This window comes from Poecilia latipinna, unplaced genomic scaffold (genome assembly GCF_001443285.1).
Source record: "Poecilia latipinna isolate Pla-1442-1.1 unplaced genomic scaffold, P_latipinna-1.0 Scaffold818, whole genome shotgun sequence".
NCBI lineage: Eukaryota > Metazoa > Chordata > Actinopteri > Cyprinodontiformes > Poeciliidae > Poecilia > Poecilia latipinna.
In genome coordinates, this window is record NW_015113434.1 from 97,179 (window position 1) to 108,996 (window position 11,818).

General features: G+C 38.4%; 1 protein-coding gene across 2 annotated transcripts in view; it reads right to left on the reverse strand.

The window, feature by feature from the left end:
* Window positions 1-646: 646 nt before the first annotated feature.
* Window positions 647-11,818, reverse strand: part of mmel1 (membrane metallo-endopeptidase-like 1) — a 25,105-nt gene continuing 13,933 nt past the window's right edge. For both annotated transcript variants that reach the window (XM_015047286.1, XM_015047285.1), the window contains 13 exons: window positions 11,105-11,241; window positions 10,923-11,016; window positions 10,715-10,843; window positions 8,595-8,693; window positions 8,435-8,518; window positions 8,257-8,360; window positions 7,873-7,931; window positions 7,073-7,192; window positions 6,803-6,936; window positions 6,638-6,703; window positions 6,416-6,511; window positions 5,694-5,770; window positions 647-4,459 (listed from right to left, as the gene is read on the reverse strand). In XM_015047286.1, coding sequence (XP_014902772.1) covers window positions 4,360-4,459; window positions 5,694-5,770; window positions 6,416-6,511; window positions 6,638-6,703; window positions 6,803-6,936; window positions 7,073-7,192; window positions 7,873-7,931; window positions 8,257-8,360; window positions 8,435-8,518; window positions 8,595-8,693; window positions 10,715-10,843; window positions 10,923-11,016; window positions 11,105-11,241 — 1,299 coding nt within the window. In that variant the 3' untranslated portion in view covers window positions 647-4,359. The remainder of the gene's footprint in view (window positions 4,460-5,693; window positions 5,771-6,415; window positions 6,512-6,637; window positions 6,704-6,802; window positions 6,937-7,072; window positions 7,193-7,872; window positions 7,932-8,256; window positions 8,361-8,434; window positions 8,519-8,594; window positions 8,694-10,714; window positions 10,844-10,922; window positions 11,017-11,104; window positions 11,242-11,818) is intronic.

The window sequence follows — 11,818 nt, forward strand, 5'->3', positions numbered from 1 at the left end:
CCAAATATTTTTGTTTTGTCAAACACCAATACCTTCTTCAACAAGGTTGTTGGAGATTTTCGAGATAATGTATTTTTTCTTGCAACTCAAATCCTTATTCCTGACATGTAGAGAGTAAAGGCCGTTGTTGTCTCATGTAGGACACAATTAGCTGCCTGCTGCTTCCTCATTGTTGTTGTCATGCTCGTGGCAAACTGGTATGAAAACATCCGCTTTCTCTAACGTCACTGTTATCCCACATTTTCTTCAGTTATTGATTATTGATGAGTGCCCTGACTATTTTGTGGATAATGCAGCTGAATTTTGGTTGTTCTCTTTTTACTGTTGCCTTTACAAAATGAGATTTTTTATTTTTATTTTTTAACACTGTGCAAACTACGACTTTGGACGCAAATGGGCAAATGTCTGAAACATTCTTTTAGAAAAGGTGAATTGTTGAATTATGCAGGATGTTTCTCATATCAAATGTGAATGAAGTTTTTAAATCGCAGGTAATTATTCCTAATTACAGTGTTTGGAAGTGGATCCAGAGCTACCAATGAATCAGGCTCAACAAAGATTGAAATCTTGTCTTTTTTTTATTCTGGTAAGTACTTGTTCATTAAAATGAATGTATAAAGAGCAAACGTATAAAGCAGACTCTTGATATTGCACCAGTGGAGACAGTCACTTTAATAGCAATAATTACAGATTGGAGTCACAAAAATAGCCGTCTAGATAATTACATAGCAGCAGGAACATTCATAGAAACATCTTTTACATCTGAAGTCTCGCAAAGCAACAATTTTACTTGATAAATATTTCTTTAGATAAATAATCGTCTTTGAATGGTGTACAGATGAAACAGATTAATACAGTACATAGAAAATAAATGCATTTGTACTTGATTTCAAAGCAACATTTTCACTAATGTGAGACAAAAACTTAAAACTATTTTACCTGATTTGGCTCAGGCATTATTCACAATCAACAATAACACATTTTCTTTATATAAACTCTGTGTTCAGTCAAGAACATTTGTACTGCTTTTAAGGAAAAATATACAAGAATCAAACTCGTTGATCCTCTGCCAGCAATCCAAAGCTGCATCACAACTTCGAATTTAGCCTCCAGCTCCGTTTCCTCCACCCATAACAAGCTTCTGCTTAGAGCTTAGCTTCTGCTTGACAGTTTGGGGAATATTTGTAAGAGAAGTTAATCAGAGGGATGCTTGAAGCTGGTGCTAGTTGATAGTTAGCTTCGCTTAGCCTAGCACAAAAGCTAGTCTTTCTATAGATTAATGTGTTCAGTTACAAACTATACAAACTCCAAACGTAAGGGAGTTTCCTTACTTATGGATCACAAAAATAAAGGCTCTCCAACCTGGAGAGTGCAATAAAATATCTTCTTTAATTGAAATTAATAACTAACAATAGCCTAAAAAGTCAGAATACACAGAAAATATAATTTTTATACTTGTATCTGGGGACTTTGCTTCCCTGGGGTTTAAATATAATGAAGTTTATTTCTTTAGCCGCTGGTTTGTAGGCGTTTCAGGATGCAGGTTTATCTTGATTTTACACCAAATGAGGAGGATAAGACTTTAATTAAAAATAGGGTCTTTGCTCATATGAGACTAAGATGCTGATGTCCAAAGTAAAGTATGGTGGAGGAACTGTGATGCTGTGGGCCTATTTTTCTTCTAAAACAGGTCATCCTGAATTATGTCTCATGGACTCTGCAAGTGGGTTTCCACTGCCAACAGGATCATGATTTAAAAGAAATGACCAAAACTAAACAAAGGTTGTTGTTGTTTTTTTTATTTTACAACATACAATTTTTCACCAGCTAATTAAATTTAGTTCTATTAAAGTGTTTTTTTCTCTTTCTTAGTGGAAGGTTATGCAATCAGAATAAAATGTAAATCCATTGGAAGCTTTTTACACACTGTGGACAATAACTGTGGAAGTTGCTGTATTTAACAAACTAATGGTAAACAAAAACATCTGGGTTATTCCCCTTTACACACAGCATCATCAGTAAATCCATTGGTGGTAAGATTTGGGAAAAACAAAACAACTTTGTTTGGAGGGCAACACATTTCTCTCTAGTTGCACCAACCAGCATCAGATCATATATGAATGTTTAGAGTAAGCATCCATCCATTTTCAATATTCATTTGAAATATAATTATATTTTAAGTGGATAATATTTCCCAAATGTCAAACATTAACTTGGCAGCTGCATCTCAGTACATTAGAATATCACTGAAAAGTTTATTTTAGCAATTAAATTCAAACTTTGGACAAACTTACACTATTTTATAAGACCAATAACAAAATATTTAACATAATAATTTCATGTTACGGCCTAAAAAATAATGGGGAAGACACAGATCGCCTTCACATCCAAGGCTGTTCACATCGTAGTGGAAAGTTTAGTGGAAAGAAAATAGAGGATTAAAAAAAGATGCAAAGTAACACGGATAAGCACAATCTTTAAGGTTTGTGATTTTTTTTCTTAATTAACATTTTCAGGTATAGAATTATCCTGGATGAGTTCTCTCTGGGTGTTTTAGATGTCAAGTTGTCTAAATGGTTTCTGTAGTTTGCCTTTAGGAGACAGAGTGTGCATGTGTGCCTCTGTCTCTGCTAAGTGGGTACAGACAATGGATTAGTTGTAATAAACATCAGATTTAACACAAACTCTTGAAATATATAATTCTCTGTGCAATTAAAATTTATAAAGGTTCCACTTTATGAACCTAATTACTAAAATAACGTACCTTTATGACGACAGATTGATTTACTGAGATGCATCTGATATTTAGCTGTACACACATCAGCTTTTATGAGGACATCCGTCTGTCGTCTGTATTTCCCTACCCGCTCATTCGTGTCACAACAGTATTTGCCAGGAGGTGAAGACTTAGAGACGGACTATAAATGATCGGCGTTCACATTCAATAATGCAGCCTCTGTCGAGACCTAACAGTCATGTTCAGTTTACCAAGGCAACCTAAATTTAACACCAAGAGCAAATATTCTAACCAGCCGTCCATTGTCAAAGTTCTGCTCAGCCAGCATCTGAAAGATGATGTTGGTTCGGGTTTGATTCTCCTGTCATTACCTGCTAATAAGGGTAGAAAATAACAGTCCTGGTCCTGGCCGCTCTCCTTAATGGCAACATTCCTCAGTGACGCTGCCTGCCTGCGGCGGCGGCGGCGGACGCTCATTTAGGCACACTTCACCGCTCCTTTCATCTTACAGAGCTGATCAGTGCGAGATCAGAAGGGGAAAGACTTCAGCTTCAGGAGTTTCCGTTTCCTTTCATGTAGGCGGCCGAACACCGAGGCTAAAACTCCTGTAATCCTGTTTCCTCTCAGGAGAGAAGCTTCCCAACAAATCAGCTGGGATTCTGTATGTAGCAGATATTATACAAGTTAGATGACCCAGCAGCTGAACAGAAGTTTTAATTGTTCGGCCAAGTGAGAATGAATAAAACACTATAAGTGGGAGGCGTCCACCCTCAAGCTTCTGGACTTACTTTGATTTAAAGTCCAAACTGGCAGAACTTCTCACTTATAATCTACGACTTTTATGGGTACTGAACAAGCTTTAAAGCTGCAGGCTGCAAGCATCTTCCAAAAAAAAGCAGACTGTGGTTTCTTGCTGATTTTTGCAATAAAGTTTGGGCTAACAATCGTCTGCAGAAACGGAGAAACAGTTAGTGTAAAAAATATGGAAAGCTGCAGCTCTGTATTAATGCTAATTTAAAACTTAAAGCTGCAAAGATTTAACAGTCTTAAAGTCTTTAGGTGATTTGTTTTCACGTTACAGTGACCAAAACCCTCTGAGTGTGTTTAATTCACTGTAGCTTTACTTTAGCAAAGCTCCCTTCATTTATTTTATACCCTTTCATACTCCTTTTCTGCAAATGTCCTAAGAATCAATATATCAGACCTAACAAAATCAACTTTGTGCCGAGATGTTTCCAGATAAATCAGAAAGATGTATATAAAAGATACTTTTTAATGGTTTGTTCATCAAAATCTTGAGGCTTCAACCCTCTCAGGAGGGTTTATGTTTTTAAATGTAGACTTTTCATTCATCTACCCACTTGGTTTCTTTAGTAGGGCGCGAGAAAAAGAACAAGTGACCTCCGTTAGCAGGAGACAACTCTTCCAGCTCGAGAGGAGACTCAGGCAAGTAGGAAACAAGGGTGTAGTCCAGGATATCGTACAGGCTTTTTACATCTACACGTCTGAATCTAAGTTTGAGTCATCGCTCTGCGTCAGATAAATTCTGAATCATTTGTTTCTTAAAAAGCAAAACTTGTTCTTTTGATTTAAGTTGCCGAAGGTAAAGAGTTTGGGGATTTCTACCAGACGCGGCATTTCTGCTCGGGGTTCATGGGGCTGCCTATCGGGCACTGAAAGGCTTCTGAGAAGGCCTCGAAGTTCTGGAGAGATCCGAGCACTCTGAGGACGAGAGGAACAAATACACGAAGAATGAAAAGAAACGTTAGACAGGTTCAAAAAAAAGGATTTTCACCATACAAATTAGCTTGTAAATAAAGCAGTTTGAGATGTACATTAGCAAATGATTGAGCACTTTAAGCTTTACCAAAGTATTCAGACTCTTCTGCACAGTTTGTTACGTCACATCTCCAACATATGTCATTTAGATCTTATGTGCATAAAGTGGAAGAAAAAAACCCACTTCTTTTAAAATGTTTTGTCATGAAAAAATCTGAAATGTGTGGAGTGCATTTTTTTCATCCGATTGAATCAACAATGTTGCAGATCATAAGACTAAAATGCTCGCATTTCTGAAAATGTACTTTTAAATCTTCCCACAGATTTTCAATTAGATATAAATCTGGACTTTGACTAGGCCATTTTAACACATGAATATGTTTTCATCCAAACCTTTCTGCTGGCTGGATGGCACACCTCCTCCCCAGTCTCAAGTCTTTACAACCTCTAAATTACCCTGCTTCCATCTGATTGTGTTTTCAGATTGCAGCATTTGTGACTTCTTACGAATCTCTTTAAATAATCGTTATCTGTTTCTTCTCATTTGTAATCTGTATTAACTTTTACTTGCTGGATTGGAAATGTTGCAAATCCCAACATTCTCAACGTTACAGCAGTTAATAAACTATTTCTAATCTCATCTAATCTAATGACTTTTTGAAGAATTTTGGTGAGCCCAGAATGTTGTTTCAGTCTTCTACCCTGTACTGTTTTTCACACTGTGGTCATTTAATTTTTGACTTTTTAATTATCACTTCTTTATGAAGGTCAGGTTTGTGCAGTTTGCAACTACTAGTTATCCTGTTCACAGATTTTCAGATCTTCTGCAGTTGTTCCAAAGTTGTTGTTGGACTTTTTGATTGTTGTTCTCCTCCCTTTCACACCTTTTCCATTTTTCAGATGATGGACTGAAAAGATTTCTGTTAGACATTCAAAGCTAGAAGATTTGCAACCTAAATCTGTTTTACACTTCTCTGAACTCTTGCCCCTGGTTCTGTTCGATCGCTCGTTTTCTTTAGCAAACCTCTGACTACTTCACAGAACAGCTAGTTGCACTGTATGTTGATTATTTTTGAAGTTTGAAAGTACAATAAAGCTAATTGAAGTTTGTTTTTGTAACATGACAAAGCAGAAAAAAGTTCAAGCTGCATAAATAAATTCCCAGTGTTTATGTTACCTGTATTCTAACGGACTGTGTGAGTCCGTCTTAATGGACTGGCTGGCGTACTCAGGCCGATAGGCACCGCACCACACCTGGACAAATAAAGCTGTATTAGCAGAGTTTATTATGCAGACATACGTACAGTTCCTATTTCTTAAATAACTTTGAATGTTTTGAAGTAATTAAAGTTTGAAATAATTTTCAAACTTTACTCAAACTAGACTTGTATCCCAGACAGATGCGTTTCTGCTACGGCTGGACAATATGGCTGGAAAACCTTTCACCATGTAATCGTTTCATATCAGCCCATATTGATGATTATTGATTTGTTTGTTGTTTAAAATATCTGAAATACTGCCAAGCTGGTGGAATGACCTCCATGTTGTTCCTGTTTTCTTTTATTTTTAAGCAGTTATGAGGCACAATAGTGGGACCTTAAACTGCTGCTGCGGCGGCAGTTACTCAACAGGTTGTTGCTAGGTAACCAAAGAGTGAGCGAGTTGCTAGGTAACCAAAGAGTGAGCTAGTTGATTCCACCGACCTTGTTTAGCTGGCTGATAGAGATTGAGCAGCTAAAGCCGTTCCTTTGTCTAAATCTCCCAGAATGCTGTGTTTCGTGAATGTCATATATTGATACCGACCACGTGTCTGTCGCAATATATATTGTTATTGATTTATTGTCCAGCCCTAGTTTCTGTTATACTCTTTGTTTTAGCTCATGTTTCCTCGTCACTTACTTGAGCGAAGTTTAGAAAAAATAGTTGTTTATGATCCATGTCTAGACCAGGCAGCCGAGGTTCTTCGCCTTCTGTTTCCACCCACTTTAGATAAGCCTGTAAACACACACCTTCACTTAGAAAACCCATTGCCGGTCAGCAGGCGGCTAATTATGAGATACGTGGGGCTACTTGTTGAAGTTCAAGCAGTCACATGTGCTTTTTTAGGCCGCTGACATCTACCTTATAGGCTTGACGAACCCCTCCATTGTCTGCAATGTTCTCCCCCAAAGTACTGATTCCACTAACCTGCAATCAGCCAGACAAACATAAACACCCTCCAGTGGTTGCATAATGCGTGATATTACTGTCAAAACAGAAACACTCCGCCAAAAACAGGAGGCTTACATTTTGTCCACCTGCCAGGTTCCAGATGAAGTTGCCGTATTGTTGCACCATGCACTGTGACTGCTCCTTAAAGTGGTCAGCAGAGTAATTGCTCCACCAGTTCAGCATGTTACCATCTTTGTCAAAATTACGCCCTGAAAACAAGACGTCAGTCGTAGGTAAGCAAACATGATGCATGTTAACATCAGAGGCAGCATTTAAATAAAACTGGAGCAACATTTTTTTATCATCATCATTTTATCTGGGGTAAATCATTGCTACTAATCTCACCGTTGTCGTCAAATCCATGAGTGATTTCATGTCCGATAACCATTCCTATTCCCCCAAAGTTAAGAGCTTGATGCTGATGTTTACTAAAGAAAGGCGGCTGCAGGATTCCTGCTGGAAACACTGGACACAGAAAAAAGAAGAGGATGAATTGAATGCTGCAGTGAAAACTGACCGAGGGGTTTGAAAACCTCGTAAGCTTTTCCACTTTTGGTTTTGCTGCAAACAATATCTTCAAGTGTTTTTATGGTGCAGCCTTTTCAGAACTGCATGGAAATAAAGCTGCAGGTGTTTTTAGGACGGCTGAGGAATCACATCCTCACAGCCAAACAGATGGAGTGCGCATGATGATGCTCAGTGTTCAGAGCTCTGTGAGATGCTCAAACTTTTTGATAATATTGTTTTATAACTTAACCCTGCTTTAAAATGCCCAACAAATGTTGTCCTGTCTGCCGTGTTTCTTGCTCTGTTGCTTTTCATTCGCCAACAAACTTTGGAGGTGCTCCTAGAACAGTATCCATAATGGATGAGGGCAGTTTGGTGCTCTGGGTTTTATTTAGGGGCAGCAGAGGGGTATGAATGCAAAAGCACACTTGTGAAACTGAAACCCTCCATGTTTTTCTTCCCTCTTCACAGTCCCACATCACTTTGTGTCGGTTTGTCACATAAAATTCCCCAAAAATACTTCAAACTTTGCAGGTGAAATGCTGCAAAATGTGGAAAAGTTCACGATGTATGAATGTTGTCTCAAAGCGCAGTGGAAGCCACTGACGCGGCCCCTGTTATCGCAGTGAACCTCTCACCTATCTGGTTTCTGTTTGGTGAGTAAAATGCATTCACCACAGCAGCACCGATGATCCACCTGAGGAGAGATGTGAAGAGGATCATTTTTTTTAAAAATGCATTTTGTACATTTTCTCTTGAAAATAAAGATATTATTCTGTGGAACCATTAAAGGAAGCTGACCAAAACGACTCCTTTTAATGCTCAGCTCAGAGACACTGACTATAAAAGCAGCAGCAGCATATTCTTTCAGCTAAGTGCGTCCTTTTTTATTATACATGCAGCAGAGAGGCCAAGGTTTGCATTGTCTGCATGCTTAGGATGTTCTCCAGCTAAAAGCACTAAAGCATCCCAGTGAACATCAGCCCGTCATTTTGGGGTTTTTGGAGGAATCTGCCACTTACAGATCAGGATCCACCGGCTCTCTGAGCTTCTTCAGACTCTTCTGTGCTTCAGATTTAAGGTTCTCCAGGATGTTCTCGAAGTAGTGTTCCTCGCTGTAGTTTAACTACATAAAGAAATCAGGGATAAGTCAATATTTCAGACAGAATAGGCTGGAAACCAGCCTCGGTTTCTACTTACATGAGCGTACTCCTCGTCTAACTTCTGGTTGCTTTCCTGCAGAATATGGTCTGGATAGCCAATATGCTCCTTTATAGCCATTGCCTGCACAGAGTCAAAGCAGCTTGGGTGATTTTCTGAAGCATTTTTAACATTTTTAAGCTCTCTCCTCATTTCGTACCTTTTCTCTTGCTTTTTCTTTGGATGGTGCGTCCATCCAGCTCAGCTCCTCCAGGGTTTCTACATAAGCCGTCTGGATCTTACTGATGAGGTCGCTGACCTGTGAAAACAAGACATAAAAATATAAAACAGTTTACATTCATTGCTGCACATAGGAATACTAAATTCATTTAGAAGAATAGATTAGTGTTTTCCATAATCGGCTTAGTATAAATGGTTCATGCCTTGGTTTGATGAAAACAGTTTTAACGCCACACTTGTCCAGCAAACACTTGATTTTGACATATTTAAAACTCTATTATGTTTTCATTCATTTATTTATTGGTTTATCAGTGGGATTTAATAGATAACCTGTGAGTCGGGCTGAATAATCAGAGAGAATTATCAAGTGCAAGAGGAGCAAAACTCAAAACTTTTCACAGAATATTTTCATCTTTATTTGTTTCAACTTCTTACTTTATTACTAAAACAAGTGATAGACAGTGGGACTTTCCAGAGAAAGCAAGATGTCCACGAGATGATACAATTAAAATACAATTTCATTTATAATGCACTTTACATGTAAATTTCAACACGATAAAAGCATTCACCAGTGTAAAAACAATAAAAACTCAAGAGCCACATTAATCAGAGAGACAGGCACATTCGTCTTCCAAACATTCTCACATGTTGGCAGCAGGTGGAGTATTTAAACAAATACTGTTCAGTTCAGAGAATATTTTTAAAAATTAACAAGAAATTACATTTGTGTGAAGTTTGATTTGTTTTGGAGGAAAATCTGCCCATAAATGTTGAACAGTCTGACTGCTGCAGGTTAGATACTCACAAACCACAGATACTCCATAAAACCAGAAGAAGGGAAACAAATCAAGTCAGTCGGATGAATTAAACAGAAATTAATTTAACACTTCTAAATAAACTGGAGGGGATGCAGATGAAGTGCAAGCATTTAAATCCTCTATTTTGTACATTTACTGAATCTTAAAGTCCAAAGTAAACCCATTATACACCCAGTCCATTAACAGGATTGAAGACCTGCCCTCTTCACATCTCAGCATCTATGCATTTATTTTTTTGTGGATCTGAGCTCATTGTTCGTAAGGAGTGGACATAAAAATGGCCTCGATTCATCATTTGCTCATAAAAAACGGACTGCACCCAAAGTTATGATCGCAGCATCAATAAATACTAAAAAGAAGAAACCCAATTTCACCAAATACTTAACTGGTAATTACTTTGGTGCCCTCCTTCATGATTTAGGACACAGATAATGAGACAATTAAAAAGGCTGTTTGTAATGCTGAGGACTACATCATGTGCAAAAAGGAGGGAGTGGTCAGACTATGAATGCAGCTCCAAGCATCCTGTCTCTCACACAGTCTTATTACAGTTGTGTTGATAAATGTGCGAATCTGGTTGCGATGAATTGTCTTTAGTACATTTTTACCTTTAATTTTAACTTTTTATAAAATGATACAAAGGAAAAATGTTGTGCAGGGTTTGTGTTTTGTTCCAAAAAAGTGTAGAGTCAAAACATTGAGCTTTAAGGAACCCTTAAAACAATTCAAATACCTCATAAAGACGAGTGTTTTTAGTCATTATTTGTCATGATTAACTCTTCTGCAATGAAACAACTCATTTGAAACTCATTCACGTGTTCCTGAAGAGCAGACGGTTTACAGCAAGTTAAACACTCTGCCTCTCTCATGTCTCAGGAGTTTGGTTATCCTGAGCTCATCTCATCTCTGCAGTTATGCTGCCGTCAGCTCAGACATGCATGTTAGTTCTCTGTCCTCCAGCTGCCGTTAGATGTGGTTTTGTGTGTGCATGGTTGCTTAACAGAAACTTAAAAAGCTCCTGCTTATCAAAGATTAGACAGCATCTTCCTATGGTTTTGCTTTCTTTGTCGTTGCTACATTTTGTTCCACAGATGGCAACGTTATTGAAATGTACTTCATTCAGATTGGATATGTCGCACTCCTACAATCACTACTGCATTGCAAATCAAGCCGACTGGATGATTGCAGGCTTATTTTTTATTTTATTTTTTTACCTTTTGTGTTTATTTCAGGGCTTTAGCGCTGACACAAACTGATGCAGACGGAAGCCTGACAGACTCACCATTCGCTTACTTTCTCCTGCAAACGTTTCGCGCACGTAGAGCGCGCCGACCGCGTTCTCCATGCTGCTCTGGACATACCGGACGCATTCTCTCCAGGAAGCATCCTCCACAGTGGTCCCGTATAAAGCCTGATCAAACGTGCACACAGTTAGCTCACACTGGAGCAGGCTCGGGTCACCTGGCAGAGCGACGGTCGGCTGTTCGGACCTTTCTGTAGCGGGCCCTGGCGTCTTTGAAGCGGCGGCTCAAGCTGTTAACTCTGTCTGTGATGAGCTGCCATGTGAGGTAGTTCTGCATAGTCCTGCAACATGAACAAAAGGTTTAACTGTGGTTGCTTTGACGCAACGTTTCTTGATTATTTCCCCTTCCAGGTTTTTCTGTGGACTAACTGGATGCTGTATCTGGAGAGGACGTCGTTCATCTTTTCCAGGTAGGGAGAGCTGTACACCACAACCTCTTCATCCAGCTGGATATCAATGGAAACAGTCGACAGAACACCTTTTATGAACCGTGTCCAGTTAAAACCCTGAAAAGAAAAAAAAAATCACCTGTTTACAATATTTTTACTCTTATTCAACAAATAAATGATTCTATATTTCTCTAGTGTTAGCCTCACAGTGAAACATTTTCTACCCTCACAGATAAACACCAGTTAATATTCCAGTCGAGAACTTCCTGGATAAAATGTGAATAAATTTTAGAAGTAGAGAGAAAATAAGAACATCTGGCATTTTCCGTGGTGATTCTTCACTGTGCATGAAACCAGAATTCACCCAAGATTTTATTCCTCTTCATCAGTCAGACAACAAAAGAACTACAAAAGCGCCCACTGCCTAAATTACTCCATAAATTTTTAGGCAGTGGGTGCTAAACATTTATGGAGGCTGGATGAAATTATATGAGGTATTAAACTGCATGAAGATTAATAGTTTTGTTGGACTTCACCTGGGATTACTAAATTTGTCTCTTTCTTGTATTTTTACTTTCTTTAATGTCAGATGTGAACATACACTTGTGTAGAGTTTAGTAAAGGCCCGGCCTCTTGGAGGTACAAACTACTTTCCCTGATTTTATGGATGATTTCCCCATAATGTAACAGCAGT